Genomic DNA, 27790 nt, shown 5'->3' on the forward strand with positions numbered 1-27790 from the left:
ACAAATTGTTTGGTGAATAGAAACACCATTTTTGCACTATATAAGGTATGGAATTAACATGATGTTCAAACACTGAATAGTTTTATTATTGAAAGTATTTGCGCGGCCAAAAATCAGCTATTTTGGGATTCAGGTTAAAGAATTCATCGGAGCTGAATTGTTAGCCCACCTGTACTCAAGTGTTGATCAAAGCACCATGATGGAGGAATCGGCCGAGGAAACCATGAGGCGTGAGGAACTCCTCCGCATGTATCACACTACCAAGGAGGCCCTGCAAATCATCGGTGACGTCTCCCTATCGACCGTATCCACACCGGTTCCCCCTCCAGTGGATAATGAGTGGCTTGAGCCCAGCACACAGTCAAATGGTAGCAGTGGAGGGTATGCCGGGTTAGTTTTGTTTTTGTATGATTTAAAATGTTTATTACATTAAACAACATATTTTATGCTTTGTGCTTTTATAATGCACATGACTGTATAAAGAACTGTATGGGTAAGGTTATGCCAAATGAATTGTTTATCTGGTGTCAGCATTTGGGTTTATTTTTGGCCTTTGAAAATGTAAATAAAACAATTGCAACAAACCTCAAAATTGAGCTAATTTAAACATATTCAGGACGTAAAAATGAGTCAAAGATATGAGTTAAAGAATGAGTTAAAGAATACTAACTTGTCAGATTTGTACTTGAAAATGTTTAGAAAATTGTGTTATTTCTACCGTGTCTGTTGAATTGCCTTTAATTGACTAAAATACCCAGTAGAACGTTTGGGTTAACTCAGCATTTATGTCAGTTTTAATAATTATGCTTAATATTTTTTTCCAGTCGCCCATCATCGCCCAAGCCAGGTCGGGCCCCACCACCACCCCTCCCTAACAGACCAGGGGGTGCAGGCCCCTTTCAGCAGCCCCTCCAGCCCTCCATACCTAACCGCCCTGCCCCGGGCCTTCCCTCCCGCCCTGCGCCTGGAGCGCCCGCACCTGCCATACCATCGTACGTATTTGAGGAAATATTGAGTGAAGTTGTTATAGCATTTCTGTTTATTTTATTAAGGAAGTTATTTTTACAGCACAAGTGTTATAATTTTGTAAAAACTTGATAGGCAAGTTGGTAATTACTACCATTGACTGTATGCATAACATGAGTATGGCCCAAAACTCTGATATAAATACCTGACTCAGTATTCATAAAACATCATAACTCATTTCCTAACTTAAGTCTTTTTCTTAAAGCTGCACTCTCACAGATATACCATTTTTACAACTTTTTTTGTCTTGGAAATAGCAAATTTTTGCGTAATTATCTACAAACCAATGATATTAGACTGCTGACAAAAAATGAGATCGTAGATTTCCGTTCGAAAATTAATGTTTTATGGTTTAAACCATTACTAACGGTAAATGCATAAAATGCATAAAACATCAATTTTTGAGCTTAAATATAAAAATCTGCAATTTAATTGTCAGCAGTCTTATATAACTGGTTTACATGGATTTTCGCAAAAAATGGCTCGTTCCAAGACAAAAAAAAATATTGACAAAACGTTCAATCTATGAGAGTGCAGCTTTTAAGCTGTCGTTTTTTTGAAGTAAAACATCTCACTGGTAATACTATTTTTTCATTAATTTTATGCAATTTGTAATTAGAAAAGACGTAAAAGTAAAATAATTGAATTACTTTCATGTTAAAAACATTTTTTCTTAATTTGATAATGAAAGTTTTAGGAAATCAACTTAAGAAATGAAGTAAGAAGTTTTATGAATACCGGCCCTGTAATGTCATTTCCCTTGACCAGATAAGAAAAACACCAGATAAGTTGCTCTGTGTATCAGATAATAAAAAACACCAGATAAGTTGCTCTGTGTATCAGATAATAAAAAACACCAGATAAGTTGCTCTGTGTATCAAAATAAAAAAACACCAGGTAAGTTGCTCTGTGTATCAGATAATAAAAAAACACCAGATAAGTTGCCCTGTGTATCAGATAAAAATAGATAAGTTGCATCGGCATCAGATTAGACACATATAAGTTGCTCTGTGTATTACTGTTACTCAGCTTATTTTGATGATTTTGTCATATACAGCTTCATAAACATGTTGATTTTTACAGTTAACACGCATACCTTTATAAGCAGGCATATAACTACACTACGTCACCAAAGGGAATTATTGGTTTATGATATTGTAGAAATAGTTTATTTAAGAATATACTTGCAAACATGTGAGGTGGACTTACTAAAAAAGAGACACATTTGTTTATGGTTTCCATTTCGTGCATTCATTGAAGTTTAAAAAATATTATTTATATTGATATACATGTATGCATTTTAGCCAGTTTTGTATATTTACCCTTTTCGTCTTTTTGTGTGCTCTATTTTAAGTTAAAAAAATGCTCTCCATAAATATTGTACTAAATTTGAAGAAGAATTGAAAATAAAGCTGAATGAAAATAGCATGGCAAATATTGCTTAGAAGTTGTGGTTAAAACTGAATCGACAATTGCTATACATTAGCATGTAATAATGTAGATTTTGTGCGCATTTGTTGTTAGTTTGTGATTTTCAACCATGTAGAAAAATGCCAATTTGTAAAGAAAAACAAATAGGAACAAGTAGAATCCAATTAAGAAATAATAATGAAAACATATGTACAAACTCCCCATAAATGTGTTGTTTTCGAAGTACAAGTAAATGCATATGCCTTGTTTAAAAATCACATAAAAAAACTTACAACAGATAGTTTAGTTTATATACAAACTCCCCGTTAATGTGTTGTTTTCGATGTACAAGAAAATACATATGCCTTGTTTGAAAATCACAGATAAACACAACTGACAACAGTTAGTTTAGTCCTACAGTGTGTGTTTGTAACATGCATGTAGTTTTATTATTGTATTGTGAACTCTAGGACGATGAACACTGCATTGAAATATAGTTCAGTTTCAAGGTATTTTGTAACCTTTTTCCTGCCTTCTGTTTTATTTTGTGTTGGTTTGCTATTTTCTTTCGCTTCCCTTCTTTATTTGTTATTATTAGTTATTAGTTAACTTGTTTGGATTTGTTTTTCATCTTTTTACAAAACGGTATTGGCTTAGCATGAATGCTTGCATATTTATCGAAAATATATTACTTTGAAATCAAATGCCTGTTTAAATCGCTAGATTTTTGTCCCAAAATTGGACATTAAATCCAAAAGGGAAAATCCCTGTTGAACTCAAAATTAATTACAAGTAAAATCATATTTAAACAAATCCTCACTTTTTGAAAAGTAGAAATTTTAGAAATAAGTAACTTAAATAGTTTTTAAAGTATAAGAGTATTCATAAAACAGGCATTTTGCTTAGCGAATACCAGGCACATGTTCACTAATGTCCTGAGTCTGAGACTGACGCTTAGAAAAATCAAATTTTAATTTTGTTTTAAAAAGGCTCTTATTAAGGATCAAATATTGTAAAATGTGTATATATTTGTTTAAAATGCTATTATAAGAACAAAGATGGTAAAAAAATATGTATGGGTTAAACAGTATCTGGTCTACAATCAAGCACACATCTTTTGTAAAAATAAGTTATATTATAGTTATTTTGAAAGAATTTATAATTTAGCTTTCTTAGCCAGAGTTTGAAATTCAGACTCCAGACGTTACTTAATACATACCCAGAATCTCTTTATAATATTAACTCGAGCATGTGGCATGCAAATCTTAATAGCATGTGCATGTGATAATGATAGAAAGCTTAAAAAGAAAATAATTTATTATAGCCTGTTGCCATCAGATACCTGACCTTGTATTCATAAAACATTTTCAGTCATTGCTTAACTTCAGTCGATTTCCTAAAATGTTAATAGTCAAATTTAAGAAAAAGAAGTTTTTATTATCATCTAGGTAGATGTATATTTAAATACACTTAATGAAAATGAAGTATTATGAATAATTATTAGGTTTTTAGATCATGTAACCTATGAGATTATATAATATCTTGACTTAGGAAAATGACTCCAGGTAGGAAATTACCAGATGTTTTATGAATAATACTGGTTCTGGTATTGTTTTGAAAATGCTTAGGTGTAAAAATAAGCCTGTGCATGCGTAGAGAAACAGCGATTAATCAGTGTTCTTTACTATAAGAGAGATGAAATGTTTGTTCATGATATCACCCTCTGGGAGTATGTTTATTTTGGTTTTAATCTACACTAAATTCTAAGGTGTAGATCAATTTTTACTAGGTAAACATTTGTTTTGGTAGACAGAAATTATTTTGGGTACACACATTATTACTTTTGTATGAACTTTTACGTTCACAAACATACAATTTAATATACACGTACTTTTTAGGGTACACATACATTATTTCTTTCATATGAATGTTAACTTACACATACATTCTAATATGCACATACATTTTTGGTTACACATACACTACTACTTTCGTATGAATTTTTACGTACACATACATTCTAATATACACATACATTTTTTGTTTCACATATATTACTACTTTCGTATGAACTCCGTACACATACACTCTTAAATACACGTAACTCATTTTGTACACAAACAATCTTATGTACTCAAGATATTTTACGTTCACATATTAGGTTCTTACATACATATACCTTTTTAAGTACAAATAAATTATGTTGTAAACTTACACTATTTTGTATTTACGATTTTTACGTACACATACATTCCTACATACACATACATTCCTACATACACATACATTCCTACATACACATACATTCCCATACACATACATTCCTACATACACATACATTCCTACATACACATACATTCCTACATACACATACATTCCTACATACACATACATTCTTAAAACACATACCTTTTTACATACACATACAATTTTAAAACACATACCTTCAAACATACACATACATTCTTAAAACACTTAGCTTTTTATACACGTTTATTTTTACATACTTATGAATATTAACATACAAACAAATTATAAGGTACACATTCATTTTATGTTCCCCGTAGAGAGGAGCATGTAGTTGCTGCTTTGTTGGTTCTTATAACATAATTCTCAAACTTGCTCATCTCTTTGCAGGTTATGTTTTTTTCTACTTATGTGTGACTAATGCTGCTACCATTCACCTTCTTCTAGCACATTGTATTAAATTTTTTATCTTTTATTTAATAAAAAAATAGGGATCGTCCATCGCTTCCAGAGATACTGGTGTGTTAAAAAAGGCACAGGGTGCTCTGACACAAAGTAATGCTTATGTAGGAAGACAAAGTGACTATTATTTTTAAGAACATCAACTGGTTGTGGCCAAAATAAGCACAGTATTTATGCGAAAAGCTACAAGCCTTAGGGACTGGAACATAGTGTTTGTAGTTTTGGTGTAAATATTCAAGATTTCAGTTTTAAAAAAAACGAAGTTCATTTATACATAGTTATGCTTGAATAGCCGGAATACCTTAAGGTAAAAGAGTTTGACTTGTTTATCCAAAAATCTAATTTGATGACTGCAGGCGTGTTTGGATTTTTCAACTTTTCTTTATAATTTTGTACATGTAGATCTATATGTATAATTCTTCTTTTATATAATATATATAGTTTTATCATAATAATTAATTTGGTGAAGGGTGTTCAAGTTGGGTTGTGTTTTTTTGCAACAAATTTAATTGTGTTAAGTGAACTGTTAATCAAAACCATGGATGTGATTTGTCTGCGGAGCCCTAGTAACCCTGCGTCCTTACCGAATTTTGTTAAAAAGAAAATCGAATGCTTAGTGCCCTCAAAAGATTTATCAAAAAACCAGTTTCTTGGAAGCATGCTACACTCTATTTTGAGGTCTAAAGCAGCACCCAAGCCCCTCGCTGAAATGGTATCAGCCCTTCAGCTGGCAGGTCAATCACATCCTTGAAAGCTCTTTTTCGTTAATTGTTTAACTCTTCTTACCAACTCATTAACATTAATTTGACATTGAGTGATTCTATTATTTATGTTTGGATATTTATTTTTTAAAATTAAGACCATTTATTGTAACCAACACAGTTAAAATGTTTTACAAGTGTTTATTTTTCTTTCTTTTTGTGCACACTCTAAGAAGGTTCTTGCTTATTTATATTTGTTTCGTGGTGCCGTTATGAAAGTAAAACCACATATCTCAAACATTTGTACTGTTTGTTTCAGGCGCGGTGGCCCGCCCGCACCAGGTGGAAATGCTCCGAGAATTCCTGATAGGCCGTCTATACCCGCACGACCAAACTAATCTATTTATAGTAGAACGTAGAGAGACTTCACTTGATATTGAATGTTATTGTGTTTGTGTGTTCTGATTTGCTAGGAGTAATTTATTTATCATTATATATTTTGTAAAGGACACAATTGGTATAGTATACTACAGAAAATATGGCAAGAATTGTTTAAATTAATATACATGTAAACTGTCTATTGCAATTTCTTGTACTCATGGAAAGTGACTAGCCGGGAGTTCAGTTAACGCTAACAGTTAACTAACGATAGCTAACATGTGCAAGATTGTTCCCCGCTTGCAGCATATGAGCTACAATATAACAGGGACACCAAACAGATCTTATTGTTAAAGTGAGTTACTGTTAGCCTGAACTGAATGCAATGTATGTGTGAAATAAAAGTGGTTACATTATGATAAAAATTGCAATGATAGCATTAGTTCGAGACATATTTGACTCATGAAAAACCCAAGTCATAAGGTTTCATATAAAAATTATAAAATGTGAGAAGTAATGACACTGACTCAATTGTTAGAATTCCTTCATTGTTTTTCATTAGTGTACAAAATGAATATATGTTCATAAGTAGGTAATAGGCCATTGTTGTGTTATGAATTGTGATAGTATTTGACTTTTAATTGGTATTTTTGAATGCTGTAGAATGGTACTTTTATATGATTGAATGAATGAATACATATTGTATTTAATATTCATGATGTTTCAAAGATGTTTTATACCTCGCAAGCTATTACAACTTTCTTTAAAAAATTTTAATGACAATCCCCTGTGTTTAGCTAATGAAAATTGTCCATCATAGCAGTTGATTTAATACCTCCATACACGTAGCTTTCATTCAAATAAAGATCCCGAGAAGGGGAGCATTCCTTGGCCTTGTCATGCGTCAGTTACTCATCATAGCCACATTAGCAACCACAGGGATGTTAAAAATCAGGATTAATCCTAAAAGGAAGAATGAGAGCTATCAATTGTAGACTAGTGTACATTTGTTAAGTTTGTTTTATGTTTGACTTTTACATTACAAAAAGAAGTACTTTGTAATGGATATAAATGGCATTGGAGACAATTTTGAAAGGCGTCTGACACTACCTTTGGTCTGAATCCATCTTTCTTAACTTAAAGTAGGATTTTTTTCATTGAGACTTTCAATCTGATATCATCCTTGATATCAATTACTTGCTGTTTTGATGTTATCTAATATTTAAGATTTTAAGTTGATATTAAAGATATTTCGCAGGCAGCAGGGATCCAATGTCCTCTTACTCTGCTGCCATGTACAATTATCCACTGTGGTAATCAATTTTTATTGATGAGTTTTATGTATAAACAAACGCTGCAATAATAGCAGAATTAGTCAATATTGAAGTCCATTGAAATCGACCTTCTTTCTAAACAAACTTTCTGTTTTGATGAAAGGTATTTGCAATAAGGGATCAAGGTAATGAGAAGCTATCACGAGATTTAATTCAACCTTTTGTTTAGGTTTCATTTTCAAATATAAATAAATGATTTCTCTGACCCTTAAAGATGCATTCTTACTCCCAAATAAGATGTACCACAATTAATACAATTGTTTTAATTTACCGAAAAGGATAAAAAAAATATCGAAAACAATGGTTCTTATGAAGGATATAGTGTTTGATATGAATGAAAGGTGCCGAAAACACGGTATTTCTACCTTACTAGACAACAGTTGATCACTGTAAATATTTCAGGACCCACCAGTCATTTAATATTTGTGCGTTTTTCAGCTATTAAAATACACGGTTACAATCTCGTAGCATTAATTAGTATTTTTCATCAACGCATTATTTAGTAATTAGTTGAAGGTTAATCACTCAAAATGTATGTTTGTTATACATGTGACTGTATGTATTGACTTTAAACAGTCACTTTAAGTTGCATCTGGATTATTCTACTGTGTGTTTTTATTCATTGACAAGCTATACATTTCATTTATCCCTTGAAATGGTTGAAAATGAGGACCAGCATCATGTAATTGTAAAAGAGTAGCTGATGCATTGAATGTTGCACACATAGGACCGATTGTTCAGAACTTTGTCAAAGTTTACAACGTTGTTAAAGCTGCACTCTCACAGATTTACCATTTTTACAACTTTTTTATTTTTTGTCTTGGAAAGAGCAAATTTTTGCGTTAATGTCTGCAAACCAATGATATAAGATTGCTGACAAAAAATTAGATCGTAGATTTTTATATTTCCGTTTAAAAATTAATGTTTTATGTCCTAAACCGTTACTAACGGTGTAAGAAAAATGCATAAAACATCAAATTTTGAACTTAAATATAAAAATCTGCGATCTAGTTTTTTGTCAGCAATCTTATTTAACTGGTTTCCATGGATTTTCGCAAAAATTGGCTTATTCTAAGACAACAACAAAAAAGTTGTCAAAACGTTCAATCTGTGAGAGTGCAGCTTTAAAGCCATAGTTGTCCACTTTGAAATCTATTCTGCTCTGAAAGTTTAATGGATACACTTGTGATCAGCAGTATTTCTAACAAGATTTGAGACAATTATTTCAGCTGAAGTTGCTGTATTTAGATATATGAGCACATCTTCAAATAACTCGTGTTTAAAGTTGAAAACAAATTCTTACGTAATATTTTCATATTGTTATCTTTGACAAAGTTCTGAACAATGGCCCCAATATGTTACAGTAGTTTATATTTTGAACATGCAATTTATAATGTTAACATGTATTTACTGGGGAATTTTACCTCAGTGAATGTTGCATATACTGGTGTTGTTAAATATTTAAAATTTGATAGAAATAACATGTAGTGTTATGAAAAATGTCATTCAGAACTATGTTTTAGTTAAAAATGTGATGTACAAATTCGTTCTGTAGGTTAAAACGTTAAATAGTTGGTGTGCTCATAATGTATTTAAATAAAAGTACAGCTGACACAGCTATCTCAAGGATAGAATTAAATACCGCAGATTACAAGTGCATCTGTTTACTTCCAAAGCAGTAAATATTTGAAAGTTAACAAAAATGGCGTTAACAATGTTGTTAACCTAAACAAAATTGTTAACACTGACAGGAACATGCCATATAACTCGCAACAAATGGCGCTTCGATTAATTATTGTAACATAGCACGTACATGTCACGTTTTTTTTATTCTTGTATGTTATCTAATTGTGATATGTTGATGGAGCTCTTTATAGATCAACTTTTCTTTAACCTTCGTAATCATTTTATAAGAATGTTGCCTTGTTTTGATATCCACAAGTTAATTTGAAACACTGGGTGGATTTACATTTCGTATAATGGACAAGTTGTTTTAAATCAATTTACCAGCAGGCAATTGTATAAAACTGGTTGTTTTTTTGGTTTGGTCAAAGATAACCAATATGTTGATTGATTGGTCAATATTTAACCAATACGTTGATTGATTGGTCAATATTTAACCAATACGTTGATTGATTGGTCAATATTTAACCAATACGTTGATTGATTGGTCAATATTTATTCAATAATAAATACTATTACCCAATCTTATCATTAAAATTTTGACAAAAAATAACACACGGAAAATTATCAAAGTTCTGTGCGATTGGCTGCTGTTCTTTCTGGTGGAATGATTGCATTATTATCAGATGGAAATTCAAGAACAAATGATCTTGAATGTTTAGCTCTAGTAAACATTTATGCAAAGTGTGTAGTTTGTAAACTTTAATAGTTTGGGTCATTTTTTATTGTAAACAGATCAAACGTAAGTAGAATCTGGGTCGATTTTTCAGAACGTTAACACAGTTGTTAACGTCATCTTAGTTGTGTTCTGGAAGTTTCATGGATAAACTTATGATCTGCAATTCTTCGTACTTATTAAGAGACAACTATTCCAGCAGTGCTTGTTTTTGGGTTTTTTTAATACATAATCGCATCATAAAATAGTTCACATTTAAAAGTTACCAACGATGCCATTAACATCGTTGTTATATTTTACAAAGTTTTAAACAATCAGCCTCTGTGTTATTGTTATTGACCAGATTGTTCAGGAAAAAAAATAAGTTAAGAACATGATCAACGGCATTGATGTTAACTTTTAAACGTGAAATAGTTTACGATGTGCTGATTTATTAAAAACAATCAAGAACCGGTCAACAGTTTTCTCAAATATTGTTATGAACACCGCAGATCATATGCGTGTCCATGAAACTTCCAGCGAAATACAGATTTAAAAGCTAACAATGATGACGTTAAAAACGTTGTTTGCATTTGGCCGTGTGTGTTATTGATATTGTGTCGGTAAAGCAGATCACATATTTGATATATTTATTGTATAATCACATGTATACTGTGGTATGTTAGTTCTTATAAAAAGGCATTATTCCAAGTTCATCACATCAGTAAATTTAGTAATCTTAGATTTGATAAACGTTTGTTCCCACATAACGATTGCTAAGATATTTAGAGGGCAACTGCTTATTCTAAGACCTAATTTCAGAAATAACGATATGAGGTAAAGGTATATGAAAAACATCGTTTATATTTTTTACTGACAAACTTTTCTTTTTCCAAATCCTAATGTTGATATTGAAAATGCATTATGAACCATATTTCATTACATTGAAATGGTATTTGTGCAATATGGATGTTATTGGTGACATGTTCAAATCTTAATTCGTGTGCTTTTGCCAAAATATAAACATTTAAATGTAGCTTTTAGAAGCTTTATGATAGCTCAGATGCATGTAATTTGCCACCTGACTAAACAAGCTATTTTTCTCAGCTGACTAAAATACATTAACATAACTAGCAATGGTAAAAATGGTTTAAAACTCTAATAATTTGAATTGTTAGACGGTTCAAATTATGAGTCCACGTACTTCTTAAAAGAAATCTTAGTTACCAGTAAACACACAATTTTGCTAGACGTTAATAAGGAAGGCATCCGGGATAATCCAAATCACGTGGCTAGCCCAGAATTGTTCTTTTCTCGTCAGCCTTAACACTCGTAAACACTCATATACTGGTTTGAAAATGTTGCAATTCGTGGAAAATCAATTGTGTAATCTGAAGGTTTTCATAAAAAAAATATATCAAGAAACCAACTGGTAACACATCATAATATTTATTCAGTATGATACGATGTAATGGTTTCTTACTTTAGATCACTGCTACGGTATATCTTTTCGCCGAAACCGTTATCACTTGGATATTGCGTCGAAATCGCTACAAGGACTATCCATTTTTTATTTATTCATGGAAATTGGTATCTGAACTATCCAGGAGAGGCGGTTTCCGCGAAAGTGATTATTCTTGTCAAATACTGTACATCCATTTAGAATATGTACCATTATTAAACACATGTCTGTTATAGTGATCATAGACTTATAATAGCTATTTAACATAACGGGTCACTTTATTGTCTTCTTCGTTTCTCATACAGACTTCATTATGCAGAAGACACTATTTCTATTGCAAGAGCCCAGCGCAAGACCTTTTTCACTCTTAGATTTATATGGAGTTAGGACCGTCTTGTTCTTAGTCATCAATTTGGCAAAACCCTGCTTTTGAACAACAGCTACAACAAACTTTTTATTAAAATACTGCAAAAAATGCTCTGCAGCCAATTGAATAATGTTCAAGTTCTTTGGTATGGTTAAAGTAAGCAAAACTGTTTATTGCTTGGTCAACATTAATTTATTAATAAATTTTCACCAATCAAATTACTTTTATATGCAACCTAGCCACAAGATAAACTGTTGAAAAAGTTTCCAAATTTATCCTATTGGCTGTTAATGTCTAGCAAAAATTCTGCGGTTAATTATAACTCTGTAATGTCTGTGTTTCTTAAGAATAAAGATCAAAATAAGTTCTTGAACCGCATAAGACAACTTGTGCATAATGTAGTCTGCAAGAATTTTAAATGTATACAGTGTAAAATAGACACATTTTGTTACTACATTGTATGTCAGTAAATATGTCATTATAAAGATAACGAAAATGTTTGGACTTTGTTTGATGGCTTAATCACCGCGGACGTCTTGTTTGAAAATTGCTGGTAACGGCTGAAAGATCTTTCGTTGCTCGCGTGTATTCACTAAGTTAAATGTCTCTAGTGTCCTTGTAGCTTCTTTTTCTTGGACATAGCAGCCGTACTGAACACGTTACACACATTAAAGTAAAATTTCAAAGACATGATGATGTCAAAAAATCTGTTAAGAGACGCAAGGTAAGTGCCAAAACGAAACTGAACGAAAGAAATAGACGTATAAACTCAACAGACCACGCACGCATTAGAAAAGATTTATTAATTGGATTGGATTATCGTCGGACAGTGAAACACGAATTGTTTCAATATTAAAGCTTCTTAGAGATTTTTTTATACCGAAATAGACTTCAATAATATCTCAAGAACAATTTTATTAAAACAGATTTTGTATAAAGCACCGACAATCCTTGAGTAGCATCGTACTTTGTCGATCTATTCCGAACACTAGTCATGGCTTCTGAGGTGTGATAAAATATCCAATTTTTACATTTATGATAAATACTTTGTACGATAAGGAACCTCACATACTGGTTCTTGTTTTGTCTATTTTAAATGTCTATGTTTGGTGTTCGATCCCAAAAGTCTGTCTCAATGTTTCCACTGTCAATTGCTTGCTCCAGTTCTTCGCAGCTGAAAGTCGAGTACCACCAGTTTAAAAAAAGTATATGTTGAAGGTTTAGGTACGACGTTTATTCTAATAATTCCTGCTTAAGTATTAAGAAAGCTTAAAGCAGATTAAGAATCACGCTCTAGTCCGTGTCCTGTGTATAATCAGTACTGAAACCCTTTTATAGACGTCAGGTGAACGTACCCTTGGTGGAAATCAAATTCACATAGGGTGAAAGGCTGACAACTAAACAAATAAACCACTCTCACCCAGTGAAAGCCTTTGAATAGTAGTTAAATGAACAACATTTCTCGCCCTATTTAGTTTATAATGAGTTTAAATTGAGCGTGCCAAGTCGGTCATCAAAAATTTGCCATGGACATGTGTGCATATGTGTACTTTTGTTGCCTTTTAGCGAAACGTGTCTCTTCTTTGACCTTGACCCATTTGCGTATAAACATGATTTTGGTTATCAATGTCATTACGTCTGGGCTACCTGGCTTTCTCTTATAGTAATATTGTCTAACTTATCGGTCAAGTTGTTAGCCGTGATAATGCTATTTTGGGTAGATATCATTCCTATGTCGCTAAAAGGATAAGCTTCATTTGACAGGACATAAATGCGTTATAAAGCAACGTACCTGATTTCCGGTTCCGATGTTGAAATTCCCAAGTCATTTATACAATTAGATGCTGTTGGTGTGACAATTTGTTGTGGGTCAGGGCATGAACTACCATGTTCATATTGGTCAGAGATAAACGAAGCGCCAATATCAGCAATTTCAACGGTATTACCAACCGCAGCATGTAGACCAGAATTTAGCAACGTCAATGTGCCATCTTGGGTTAAGAAATGCTGGATGACTTTTGTTCTTTTTTCAACTGATAGTTGGCTCAATTCTAAGACAATCTTCTGCATTTGTATGTTTTCTGTCTGTTGGAATAATGAAGCTTGGTTTTCCTCACCAAAAGCATCTGACATCTGAGAGTCCAATGGTATCGTATGAGCACCATGAGTTTGGTGCGACAAGTTAAAAGGCTGACTGAACGCTGGTAGCTTCGGAATATTCTGCTGGCTTTGGTATTGGCACCCCGAAACAGGGGTCGTAGTGTTGGATGAAAGACCAACATTGCTGAGTGGGGCCAATGCTGTCAATGGACTAGTAAATGACGACTGTTCTGATATTCTAGGATGTTTTGCTGAGGCACCTTAAAGAGACAATGAAAAGAACAATAAATCATATTTTATAAACTATTTCTTTACTGGGTGGTATCTTGTATTGTTTACGGCATGTCGTAAATAAGCCATAAAGACTTTAAGACATGTTTGTATCATGATATGATTTGTATATACGTATGTATCAGCACCGATGTTTGGATGACGTTTTAAACCGTGTGTAATTTATACTGTACCATAGGCTGACACCGATGATTTCAGATCAACATCGGGAGGACATGGGTGTTTTTCAAGCAAACGGACAACTCTGAAAGAGACAACACAGTAAACACCAATTAATTTCCATAGATATTCTGATGTCAATGCAAATTGGTGTACCTTATAACCAGTGGCATATACATATTAATAGTATACTGGATTCTAAAAAACACACAATCTGATTCAAATGAAATAACAGTCAAGATATATCATTTATCTTTTGCCTTCTCAAACACTTTACTTTTAAAATAAAATTCTGAATTATTGTTCACCGTTGTGGTAGTTCAGTCGTGAGTTTCAAGGTCTGCGTTTTTCCATCATACCCAGGATTTCCTTGGTCTAAAATACATCAAATAGAATGTGATAAAAGTATGCAATTTAAAGCATACCACTATTCAGTATTTAAAAAAAACAGCTTGTAGAATAACATTTCATCATCTACATGCATCATACCCAGCAAACTCATAACGTTGATAGGTATATATAGGTTATTGTATAACGTTGTCACGACGTTGTGGTGACGTTAGTGCATAAATTCATTTGTAGCTATTTTCCACAGATTTTCATTCAAAGTTTAAGAAAAATATATATAATCCAAGGCAATCATCTTGTTATGATTTCCAAGTATTTATATAATGAAATTGTGTTGATGAGTTCTGTTAAGACTTTGCGACCCTTTTTTTACTTTTCGCGGTTTCCTAACTAAAAAGACATCGCCATAACGTTGTGGCAACGTTGTACTGGTCCTTTTGATAGACGCAGTTTTGAATTTAAAAAAATAGTATCTACCTCCAATTTCTAATATAATTCGAATAGTATATAGCATAAAGTGTTATTTATAATTATTTTAATAAAACCAGCTATGTTTGTTTAGAAAAAAAGAAATGTAAACTAGAGCTGTCACAGGAGTGACGAATACCCCCAAATGCCGCCTGGACACAGGAATGGCAAACCATTCCTTTGAAAGAGGCCATAACTCCAAGGTTACTGCACACTGCATCTTCTTTTATCATGCATGTATTGTTTTATTGAAATCTGTTGAGTAATTTAGAAGTTACACTGCTGACAAGAAAAACTAGCTGATCTCTTCTGGAATAAGACATCTAGAGCATTCACGAGCTTTTCTTCCAACACGATCATCATCAAATTTTACATATTTAGGCTTGAATGCATCCTTATCCACCTGGGAATAAATCCCGGGACTGTTCCTGTAGCCGAATTAACAAGTCCATCTGACAGGTCAATATTTGTAGTAAGCACTACTGTGGCAAATATGCCATACTTAAGTTCTGCTGGTATTCCACTGGCATCTGGTTCAAATGAAGCATGCTGGATTTGTTTTGTTTGTTCATCTTTCCAAGTGTCAATTACTTTTAAGGTAATTATTTGCTCATTTAGTTTTTGAAGGATCTATCGAACTTGACCTGTATCTTCTGATGTTACACCTGTGAACCAAAAAATGTTCAAATCTGTCAAGCCTTTCATGAGTTATCGTCCGGAAACCATTTTTCTATTTTTAGTAACAGTGACCTTGACCCCACCATCCCCAATATCGAACTTGATCTGTATCTTCTGATGTTACACCTGTGTACCAAAAATTGTTCAAATTTGTTTAGCCTTTTATGAGTTATCGTCCGGAAACCGTTTTTCTTTTTTTTATAGTAACAGTGACCTTGACCTTGGCCCCACCAGCCCCAATATCGACCTTGACCTGTATCTTCTGATGTTACACATGTGTACCAAAAAAAATTTTCAAATCTGTCAAGCCTTTCATGAGTTATCGTCCGGAAACCATTTTTCTATTTTTAGTAACAGTGACCTTGACCCCACCATCCCCAATATCGAACTTGATCTGTATCTTCTGATGTTACACCTGTGTACCAAAAATTGTTCAAATTTGTTTAGCCTTTTATGAGTTATCGTCCGGAAACCGTTTTTCTTTTTTTTATAGTAACAGTGACCTTGACCTTGGCCCCACCAGCCCCAATATCGACCTTGACCTGTATCTTCTGATGTTACACATGTGTACCAAATTTTTTTTCAAATCTGTCAAGCCTTTCATGAGTTATCGTCCGGAAACCGTTTTTCTATTTTTAGTAACAGTGACCTTGGCCCCACCAGCCCCAATATCGAACTTGACCTGTATCCTCTGATGTTACACCTGTGTACCATAAAATTTTCAAATATGTCAAGCCTTTCATGAGTTATCGTCCGGAAACCGTTTTTCTATTTTTAGTAACAGTGACCTTGACCTTGGCCCCACCAGCCCCAATATCGACCTTGACCTGTATCTTCTGATGTTACACCTGTGTACCAAATAATGTTCAAATCTGTCAAGCCTTTCATGAGTTATCGTCCGGAAACCGTTTTTCTATTTTTAGTAACAGTGACCTTGACCTTGGCCCCACCAGCCCCAATATCGAACTTGACCTGTATCTTCTGATGTTACACCTGTGTACCAAAAAAAATTCAAATCTGTCTAGCCTTTCATGAGTTATCGTCCGGAAACCATGAAATCCGACAGACCGACCGACCGACCGACAGACCGACCGACCGACCGACCGACCGACCGACAAGCTCACTCCTATATACCCCCTCAAACTTCGTTTGTGGGGGTATAATAATTCCAATGTAGCGTTCTTAACATTCACTTTATTTTTGGTCGAGCGTACAGGGCTTGTGCGTCTTTCCCGAATATAAAGACTAAAATTACATAATGTACCAAACCAGCAATACAACAGTAAATAAAACATGCGCAACTTATATTGAATAAACAAGGTAATACAGTTTCCGTTATTGTGTGCTTAGATTGATACTTTTGTATTTGGCAGACTTTTTTGTTATATTTGTATACCCCACCCAACCACTTGTACACAAATGTATAATTATTGTAACCAAGTTGTATGAAGGTTGTGTTTTGGTTGCCAAATTAACTTTGTCACAAGGTTGAGAAAACTCTACATTCATAACGATATGCATCACTTTATAACAATGTTGGCGGTAACGTTGCCACAACGTTGATACATCCATGCATTATAACATTGTGTATATCTTACAGAAGTAACGTTGTCATAACGGTAAAAACTACCACATTAAAAACGTTACGACAACGTCAGCGGTTACGTTGCGATAACGTTAGTAGTAACGTGGCGACAACGTTGGCACAACGTTATACGTTTGCTTTGTTACAAACTATTCGTAGTCAGCCATGAAAAGGACTTGCCGGGTCAGAGAATATTGCGCAAAAGAAAAAAAACAATCGGAAAATGTTGCTCGAAAGGACTGTCCCAGTCGGACAATGCTGCTTAAAGGTATTGCCCAGACGGATAATGATGCCAAATAAGAATTGCCGAGCCGGACAATGATTCTCATAAAGACTTGTCCAATCGGCAATGTTGTTGGACAAGACTTGCTCAGTAGGACAATGTTGCTCGATATAACAAGATTTAGTACAAATATTTTAAGCCGTACCCACAATTTAGTGCGGTGCATTATGTTCCAACATGCACAAGGCAACGCTCTGATAAACTCTTTTATAATTTTAACATTTTAACATAAGTATATCTCGATTTCTTGCCAAGTTTGCTATTCGAACAACATTGTCTTTATTTTATGGCTGGGCTCTTTATACCTAGTGTGAGATGTGAGTCAAATGTTTCCTCACGCTTCACCATTTGCGGGAACAGCCATAAGTACTGTGTTTCCATACCCCCGGCATTGTCAAGTTCCATAGAATATTTCAAAATATTGGCAAGTTCATTCCTCTTCAAGTCTTTTGGTCCGGCGACCTCGAAGTTGTAAATTTCACGTTTCTTTAGCTTATCTACAAATGAAAAATAACCATTTTCTAGTCAGTTTTACTAATACTTTCGATTTGCACGGCTTTTGCATTCAATCAAGAAAAAACCTCTCCCCAAAGTAGACTCCTTCTAATTCAATACTTATGTGAAAAACTGCAGAAACAAGCTCAGTAGCAAAAGGTTTAAACATAAACCCGGATTATTGGCACTGGGTAAAGATACGATGCAGTTATTGTTTGAAACTATGAACATCACACACAGTCTGCCTTATAACATAAAAGGTTTAAACATGTGTGATCATAAAGTTTCATAAAAATAAGCATCATTGTACTAAAACTAAGGGAAATATGATTAAAAATAAAAGCGATATATATTAGCTAATCGTTTTTTCCAATTGATTACCTATGTAAAATATTTGAAGAAAATGACGTCATATGCCAAAACACTCCGAGTCAGCCAAATAAGGTTTTGAAAATAACATGAATATGCAAAACTTTCATAAAATCAATGGACTGAAAGCTTAATGATGTAAGGATGCTATATTCAACCCTATATTTTGTTTCAGGAATTCATCTTCAAAAACTAGAAGGCAAGTACTCTTCCAAGTATTGCCCTTATATCCACGGTTTAAATAAAACCCAAGTAATTCATTGAGTCTATCTGCCCAACTACAGGTCTGCTGGAAACATTTTAATTTTACCCAAGCCAAACATCGGCAAATGAAGCAAACCCAGAACAGAAGCATAGCACCAAATAAATTCTGAAAAAGAGAACTTAACCTAAAGCCTAAACAAAGCAGACTCGGTTTGATTGAAACGGTTCATTGGTGGAAATGATAAATGGAACACTTCCAAAGCCCGTTGCACCGACTTTCAATGTACAGTCGCCATTATTTCGGACAGTCTCAAATGCGGGTTCAAACTCAAATGGCAAAATTGCAAATCTTCATTGCATTTTACTCTCTATCGAGTCAAGTTTTGAAGACGCCAGAATGTAACAATTACTGACATTTAATTTTGTAAAAAAAGAATGGGATGATAATGATTCTTTGTAATTTAATAAAAATTCTTTTCTGAGCATGTGTTTAGACTTGGAATTGAGACTGTTCGTAATCATAGCCCAAGAAGTAAATTATTGACGTCATATCCAATGATCTTAAGGGACTGTGAAAATGAACTTTACTACAAACTTAGTCAAACTCACCGGAAACACCATAGTTTAAAGGGGCTAGACACCGGTTTGTCCAAATATCGGCGTCTACAGTGTTTCCTCAAAACAAGCCTAGATTTGTTAATGCGAGGTAGTAGGAGGCCGATAATGCATCACTTTACATGGTTAAAACAATAAATGCAACAATCATGTTGCTGTCTTATCTGTGTTTCCTCTTTTAAAATAGCGCATAATGGTTTTTAAGTTTAAATTATATATTTTTATGAGAACAGATAGATATACCGACGATATTTTTAAACTTACTGGGATTTACGTGATAGACAACCCTAGTAAATTTCGAAATGGAGAAATGTGCAAAAACTGCGAAAGCTGAATGTGTCGTAAGCGAAGTGATGCATCATTAAGTAATATCCAATGCCTTGTATACAACGATGTCAATTTTATGTAAGCTTTGACAATTTTCTTATTCTTGCAATTGTATTATCTGATGTCTAGAACCTTGAAGTAGGATAATTGAAGGTAAGCCAGACTAGACCTTGTAAATACAACATCACTTTTGATTCGTCTGCAAGTGATGTGTAAGTTAACCAGACATGTTGAGGATAAAATTCTTATATATCTTTGAAACCTAATTAATATGAGTGCTTTACAGTTTTTTTAATACTTAAAGCTGCACTCTCACAGATTGAACGTTTTGACAACTGTTTTATGTTTTTTCTTGCTGACAAAAAATCATGATCGCAGATTTTTATATATGAATTCAAAAAAATGATGTTTTATGCATTTTTCTTAAACCGGTAGTAACGGTTTAAGTCATAAAACATTAAATTTCGAACGGAAATATGAACATCTACGATATCATTGGTTTGCAGATATTTACGCAAAAATTTGCTCTTTCCAAGACAAAAATAAAAGTTGTTAAAATGGTCAATCTGTGAGAGTGCAGCTTTAAATATTGATCATAGGTATGTCTTACTTTCATTGTAAATAAGCTTCATTTTCGTCGACCGCAGGTAAGCAAACATTCCTGATACACCTTGGCTTTCGACGATCTCATTGTCAGAAAATCGTAAAAGAAATAGTCCATCTCTGATTTCAGGTTTCTTTAATGCCATCAACCGAAGCGTGGCTTCTTTTTTGCTGATAAAACCGTAAATCCAACTGTAAGGGGAAAACAATCGCACTTTAAGTTCGCTGTGATTACAGCATGGCTTAATTCGTCATAAATCAGTGTTAAAATCAATCATCAATCAAAATTAGCACCTTGAATACAGTGCGAAATGTGCTATCTTAAAATAGGAAATTCGCTAGTATATAACTGATCAAACCTTTCTCTGCAGTACTCATAGAGTGGTTCATTTATCAACATTGAATAACTTTTAAAGGTTTTGCTAAAGACGTCTGCGTATGTCGATAATATCAGTTTCAAATACTCGGTAAATAAATAATTCAAAACTCATTATGTCATTCTTGTAAAACAAAAAGATATACATCTAACCATTTTTTCGTTAAATTAAAAGTGTACTCTACTCTTTTTACACAATCTTAAATTGCAGGTAATAATTTCTCCTAAAATTCAAAGCTTTCTATGCATTCATTTTTAATAATAGTTAACAAGGTGTACACAAACCGTTATCAAACTACTATTAAACTACCATTCTAGGCACTCAGTACGTTCAACCTTAAAGTTTCTTAAATAATTGAAAAGTAGCATGAACAATCTTTTCATTTTTTGGGGGGGATTTATCCTTTTTTCTCAAGTCCCCTGTACAATTTTCACAGTGTACAATATCCACACAGTTCAACATTTTTCTCATATTAAATCTTACGCTTTTCTGTACATAGAGGCATTTTACCTTGCCCAAATATATTCGAAATGCAAAAGGTGCATTCAATTGCAAAGGAACTTCATCATCGTTTTTCCAGTTGTGTTAAAAACTACATCTTACCCATGTTGCCAATACTTCAGGAGGTGTTTGTCTATTAGGTTATAACATGCCATGAACCACTGCCAGAAGGAAAATGACTTGTCTTTATTCTGTTCATTACCGTTGGCATCAATCTTCAATTGAGGCATTCGATCCTATATTGTAAATATGTGATAAGTCTTATTTATCAATATACCGGAAATAAGCTCAACTATAAATATACCGGAAATAAGCTAAATGATGAAAGTACCGGAAATGAGCTGATTTGTGAATATACCGGAAATGAGACAAGGCCAGCGCATGCGCATGACAACGCTGGGCTGCTTTTGCTCTGTTTAATAATATATGTTAATAATTTATTGTATATTTTAATAAATAAGTGATTTGATATTGGCCCTGTTATTTATCTGAGGGCAGTCGTATTTGCACGAGGCCAAAGGCCCAGGGCCAATACGACCGTCCCGAGGACAAATAACAGGGCCAATGTCAAATCACTTATTAACTGACAATTTTATTAAATAACTTCCTGCACTTAAAGGATTCAAAGTTTAAACACTAAATTCTTTAAAAAATATTAACATATAACAAAGCACAGCTCTTATATACATAACATATTTAACCAAACGTTTGAATACTGACATTAAAATAAAATTGCTGCCGTTTCCGAATTCCCAGCGGCGAATCTATATCATTTTTGGCCCTTTTTAATTAGCCAGTCAAATTCTTTAAAATGCGGGCTTTATATCTATAACACTTTTCGCCCCGGGACCACTAATTGATATAGATATTGGCACTGCTATAGAGGCCTTTTAATTATTGGACGAGACAAATGCTGTGTTTAGGGCCAATAATTAATATTTATTTTATAAAAAAAATAATTTAATAACTTCATGCACTTAAAAGATTTAAAGTTTAAACACTATAAATTTATTTAAAAAATATAAACATATAACAAAGAACAGCTCTTAAATACTGACTTTAAAATAAAATGGCTGCTGTTTCATCATTTTCCAGCTGCGAATGTATATCATTTTATTGCCCTGTTTAATTAACCAATCATTTTATTTTAAATGCGGGCTTTATATTTATATGACTTTTCTGCCCGGGGCCGCTGTCTGATAGAGATATTGGCACTGTTATATAGGGGGCCTTTGTATTATTGGACGAGACAAATGCTGTGTTTAAGGGCTAATAATTAATAATTATTTAATAAGTGTTATTATACTGACAATTGAAAATTCAGAGTCATTGATCTTGATAAAAAACTATAGGCCATTTTACGTTTTAAGGGAAACGAGTTTATATATAAGTATGCACACATCCACAAACATAAGCTTCTAAAAACCTACTTACGAAGCAAAATTTCTTTAACGTAACCGACGTGTCATCTGGTTCGTTATCGCCTACAAGAACCATAATAATACAGTTTATATAAAAGGGTATGACAAGCAAATATATTTGAACATATAATGATGGCAATGAATCCATCTCTAGCAAAGAACACACAGGACCCAAATTTCTCGAACATTCTTAAGTCCCTCATTACAAGATCAAGCAAAGAAACACTATATTTTTTGGTACGATATATGTTATATTCTCACGATCTGAGATGTTTTGAGGAAGTTATATGTATTATTATAACGATGAAAAAACGTAATTTCATTTTTGCAAAACCAACCTCTGAAATTGTTAATTTAGCTAAATAAAAACAAGAACAAGCTAAAAAAACACCCTTTTTTGGTATAATTTGTGTTATATTCTCACGTTGAAGCATTCTGAGACGTTTTGAGAAAGTCATATGTATTACAATAACGATAAACGTTTGTTTTTCTATTTTGCAAACCGACTACAGAAATGGTTAATTTGGCTAAATAAAATAAGATATTTCAGCTTGTTACGCTTAAGAGATTCGGGATATTGGAGCCAGAAATAGGGAACCCGTGGTTTTGTTTGGCTTTTCTTTTAAATCCATGGCACATTTTAAGAACGAGCCGAAATGAAAAAATGTATAGTGAGCTAGGCTTAATTTTATTGTAAGCGGGTTATGATATTTCGAGGAATTGAGGCCTCATTTCGATCCTCTATTAAGAATGAAATATTTGACGAGTCATCAAAAACTGTTAATCAATAAATTCCAAGAAGACCCATTTCGGCTTGTTGCGGTTCGATAAAAGAACAGTACCCAACAAGAACCAGCTCGACTGCTGTTATTGATCGAAATCCTTTATCACATAAATCTACATTCTGTAGATAAAGTATGCGTAGTCTCTTCTGGCATATTTTGGTTCAAATACAACGCGATTTACTAACTGCTTTGTTTAGTTTAGTATAGGTCAACAAATTATTACCGATCAACCGAAGCTTAAGGTGTCTGACGTTGTCATCTGTCAACTCCCTGCTTGGACACAACCTTCTGATCTTGGCATTCAACATCTTGGCAATGGTGGACCATGGTAGCTCAACCGGAACGGATATTGGCAGTTGAAACTGGAAACATTGCCAAACTTTGAGCTAGATTTGTCTTTAATAATTATAAGTGATCAAACCGACAATAGACATAACGTTACAACTTAAGGAGTTTTAGCAAATTGTTTGAAAACAAACTAATTTAATTTATTTCAATTTCATTTCAGCTCCAAAGAAAACGAGGCTTGATCAAGAATTAAGTGGACTTTTTTAATAATTCAAATATCATAGAACATAGAAACTATGTCAACTACATAAAACATATCTGATATTATTCCAGAAGTTTTCAGTGCAAGCCATATATAGTTCGCTGAATTACTTTCCATTAACGACGTAAGGTTGAACCCAAACGTCGCAGTCCAATGACGTTGCGCTCATAAAGCGTCATTTATTTATTTTTTTCTCATTTATTTTCAACATATATCATATTTACCTAATATATCAAGAACATGCATATACTTAAACATTTATTTTTAGTATTTTCCACCAACACTGACAGACGCATTTTTCATGGCGTTTAATGCGTTTAAACGTCGGAATACCACTCCCTAGAAAACGTTTGATGCGATATGCACATTTACTTGCAGTTCATGGAAGCAGTGAAAAGTCCACGTAATTATAGATCACCCCTCGTGCCTCATATTTTTCACAATTGCGGCAACGATAAGTAACGCGATAATCAGAAATGAGTTTTAAAGTACAACAAAAGTAAGCAGATTAGTTTCGTGCGGCTGCAAAATGATTACCGTAAACCATTATGAGACACTTTCTGCAGGTCAAGTGCAGGTTTAAAGCTGCACTCTCACAGATTAACCGTTTCGACATTTCTTTTCCTTTTTTTGTTTGTTTTGGAATACGCTAATGTTTGTGTAAATATTTGAAAACCAGTGATACAAGACTGCCGACAAAAGATGAGATCGTTGTCGTTCATATTTCAGTTCGAATAGTAATGTTTTATGGCTAAAAGCGTTACTAACGCTTTAAAATAATTCATAAAACATCAACTTTGTACATTAATATGAAAACCTACGATCTGGGTTTTTTTGTCAGCAGATTATATCACTGGTTTCAATGCATTTTGCTAAAGTGGCTCGTTCCAAGACAAGAAATAGATAAAAGTTTTCAAAACGTTCAATCTGTGAGAGTGCAGGTTTAAGGATGTTTCAAATATCTACATGATGCCCAAAACAGCAAAATTTCACAAACTGCCTATTAGACATATTCTTCTTGTTGCAGTTGATCACGATAGAAATAAGAGGGGCCAGAAAAAGGAGATGAAAATGATTGTAATGGGTGCTATTAACGACAACATCAGCAGTACCACATTTGTGCTGAAACATTCCCACATGATGGAAGCCATTGCATGACACTGCTGGTTAGTCGCTGTCACAATCACGAGAGGCAAGGACACCGTCTGAAATATAGGTTTACACATAAACGAATTTTTATTTTATTTTTTATTTACGTTAAAATGTTTTCCAACGGCGTGAAAAATATGCTTAAATTAATATTTTGTGCAAATTTTTTAACCAGTTTTACGTCGATTATTCTCTAAACATGTCAGCTACATGTGTAGATGTTTCCCAAATGTTTTATGATGAAGGCAAACATACAGATACACTTATACTTCCCTACTTTCCACAATGGATAAATATCTATTTCTTAAGTATATCATTGACTTTGTATCTGCTCTGTTATATATTACATACCCATAACACATTTTTCTCAAACGTGGCCACAAAGACAAATCTGTATTTCTCCTCATGCACTGGCTTTTCCGAGTTCGGTCTCTTAATCCTTTCCAACGTTAACTTGGTAAACGTTGCTTCAAACCTTCCCCTGTTTTCTTTGGCAAACTTCACAGATAGTTGTCCTTTGACCTTCTTGCATCTGTCATTAACCATTTGCAAGTCCAGTTTATGCTCATTCCAGCAGTCATTTAAATCTCCATCGTAAAGAAGGTAAGCCTTTACTTCCAATGATTTCAACAGGTCTGTCATCTCCGCAGCTAATATTCTACAAAGTAAAAGTTGGTTAAAAACGCACGCGATCCATCCAGAAAAATATATAGGGAAACTTCAAAACGTGAGGTTTCATATATCAGGATTTTAGCCAGGATACAAAAAGGACACGTTGATGCAGAAAATGGGTCAGGGTGCTAAGGGTAAAAAGAGCACTTTGCGTGGGCAGCGATTAATTTGAACATAAAGAAGTCCGCAGAAAATGTTAAGAAGTAGGCTTAATTGGAGTACATGTAGTTGTGTAAATATGTAGACTGATATGTGGTGTGTTTTGTTTATGCCTTGTATCAACATTTATCTAATGTTTTTTTTATTTATAACTTTGAAATAAAGTTATTTTATCTATACAAATGTATTTGTATTCAACCTTCTTCAATACTATTGATACAGATGTTATTGATTGTGGTGTGAGGTGGTGGTTAAGATACATACTCCATCCCTGAATAAGGCTTAAGTGGCGGAAATGTCAACCCTGGATTAGGTGGCCACCTGTCTTAAGCAGCCACTTTGATCATTTCCCAAGGGTGGCCACTTAATACAGGTTTGACTGTAATATTGGGTTTCAACTGCCAAATATGTCAAGTTTTAATGAATTCATAATCATATTTTAAGCTATAAATCGGGCTATGAAGTATTTGAACATTATAAATTAAGCAGAAAATGTTGGAAATTGTTTTAAACTGAAGTTATATTAGGTTTCGACAGCCAAATATGTAAAGTGTGTATGTACTTATAAAATAAATATACTTATTAAAGTTTAAGACAATACAAAAGAAGCATTTGACAGTCTTGAGCATTTTATTCTATGAAGGCAGAAGGGTATCCATGTTGATGTATATTAGGACAAAAGGGTTCTACTAAAAACAACAAGGTGCAGCTTCCTTCCATTACTCTTTAGCTAAATCCCTAAGGCCAAAAAGAAAATTGTTTGTTTAGGGTAACCTTCCCAAAATTTCTAGGTAGGGCAGGTAGGGATTTTTTTTTTTTTTTTTTTTTTCAAAATCTGTCGTAAGTTCAGAGTGTTTTCTTGCACATGGCAGTCTTTCCTAAATTACTGTCATTGCCTGACTTTGTTTTATCATATAAACAATAATTCTGATTAAAATCTGCATTTATCCGCCCTTCGTAACTCTCTATTCGCTTACGAATATTTTTTATGCTCAGAAACGGAAAAAAATTGTTAGGGTCGGCGCATTTTTATAGCTAGGGTCGGGTTACCCGAAACGGACATATTTTTTTAGGCCTAACATATATTCTGAAAGGGCGAGACCATGTCGCATTTATACATGGATGTGGACAAGTAATATTGTACCGTTCATTGGTAGAAATGGTCGCTACGGCAACAGTAACGAGCTAAGCCGTTTTCTATTTTCAGTGATTAGAATACATTAAACTGGCTTAAGACCACAGTTATCTGCCCCCCGTTAACCAAGATCCGGATGTGAATACAGAAAAAGAGTGCTTGTGTTCAAGTATCAATATTTTATAAAAGTTAAATGAAAGAGAAGAAACGGGTGGCCTTTTTGCTTAGAGCTTAACATAATTTGACACTGTATTGCAAAAACTGATAGTTTTCAGTGTAAAAATTGGAAAAATCATTGCCTGTGGAACTATGTAAATTGGTTGTTTGTAGCCTTATTCCGTCTTGAGCACAGGGTCATGTATTACAACTCAATTTTGTGAGACAACGCATTGGTCAACCCTATGTTTTCTTGTGATTACATTTTGTGTCTTGGATTGTTCTACAGCAGCCAGTTTCTTTTTTTCAATTAGGACTGTTTCAAAGTGAAAAGCCAGGTTAGTGTCTGTATGAAACATATAGTAAAAATAACTGTGGTCTCAGGCCAACTTACCATTTTCGAGGAAAACACACAACTGGGATCAAGGCCAGACGGCTAAGCACATGCCATGGATTATGTAATTGCCTGTTCATTCAGTTTTAGATATAGGCCTCCTTCCATTCCATTTGATGTATAAGATACGTACGATCCACACTCATGCGAATTTTACAGACCAGTATTGTTACATATCACCCAGGCCTCATTTTAAAATCTGACAAGATGAGCTAACAAATATCGTTGATTAAATAAGATG

The 27790-nt window shown here is 33.7% G+C and overlaps 2 protein-coding genes across 10 annotated transcripts in view; one reads left to right on the top strand and one right to left on the bottom strand.

Moving 5' to 3' along the window:
* The window catches only part of LOC128224245 (dynamin-1-like), a 51784-nt gene extending 39561 nt beyond the window's left edge, over window positions 1–12223 (top strand). For 3 of the 4 annotated variants that reach the window (XM_052934044.1, XM_052934042.1, XM_052934043.1), the window contains exons 16-19: window positions 134–390; window positions 825–992; window positions 2907–2945; window positions 6166–12223. In XM_052934044.1, the coding sequence (XP_052790004.1) occupies window positions 134–390; window positions 825–992; window positions 2907–2945; window positions 6166–6244 (543 nt within the window). In that variant the 3' untranslated portion in view covers window positions 6245–12223. The remainder of the gene's footprint in view (window positions 1–133; window positions 391–824; window positions 993–2906; window positions 2946–6165) is intronic. The other variant, XM_052934045.1, reaches the window with a different exon arrangement.
* A 286-nt stretch (window positions 12224–12509) lies between these two features.
* LOC128224243 (signal transducer and activator of transcription 1-alpha/beta-like) overlaps window positions 12510–27790 on the bottom strand; it is a 34108-nt gene continuing 18827 nt past the window's right edge. For 4 of the 6 annotated variants that reach the window (XM_052934038.1, XM_052934039.1, XM_052934036.1 and 1 more), the window contains 11 exons: window positions 25385–25691; window positions 24997–25089; window positions 23558–23696; window positions 22563–22612; window positions 21231–21364; window positions 20258–20442; window positions 17943–18134; window positions 14584–14650; window positions 14290–14360; window positions 13518–14085; window positions 12510–12899 (listed from right to left, as the gene is read on the bottom strand). In XM_052934038.1, coding sequence (XP_052789998.1) covers window positions 12818–12899; window positions 13518–14085; window positions 14290–14360; window positions 14584–14650; window positions 17943–18134; window positions 20258–20442; window positions 21231–21364; window positions 22563–22612; window positions 23558–23696; window positions 24997–25089; window positions 25385–25691 — 1888 coding nt within the window. In that variant the 3' untranslated portion in view covers window positions 12510–12817. Of the gene's footprint in view, window positions 12900–13517; window positions 14086–14289; window positions 14361–14583; window positions 14651–15230; window positions 15757–17942; window positions 18135–20257; window positions 20443–21230; window positions 21365–22562; window positions 22613–23557; window positions 23697–24996; window positions 25090–25384; window positions 25692–27790 lie in introns of those variants that run through there. The other 2 variants (XM_052934040.1, XR_008259456.1) reach the window with 2 other exon arrangements.

The sequence above is a fragment of the Mya arenaria genome, chromosome 17 (genome assembly GCF_026914265.1).
Source record: "Mya arenaria isolate MELC-2E11 chromosome 17, ASM2691426v1".
Classification (NCBI taxonomy): domain Eukaryota; kingdom Metazoa; phylum Mollusca; class Bivalvia; order Myida; family Myidae; genus Mya; species Mya arenaria.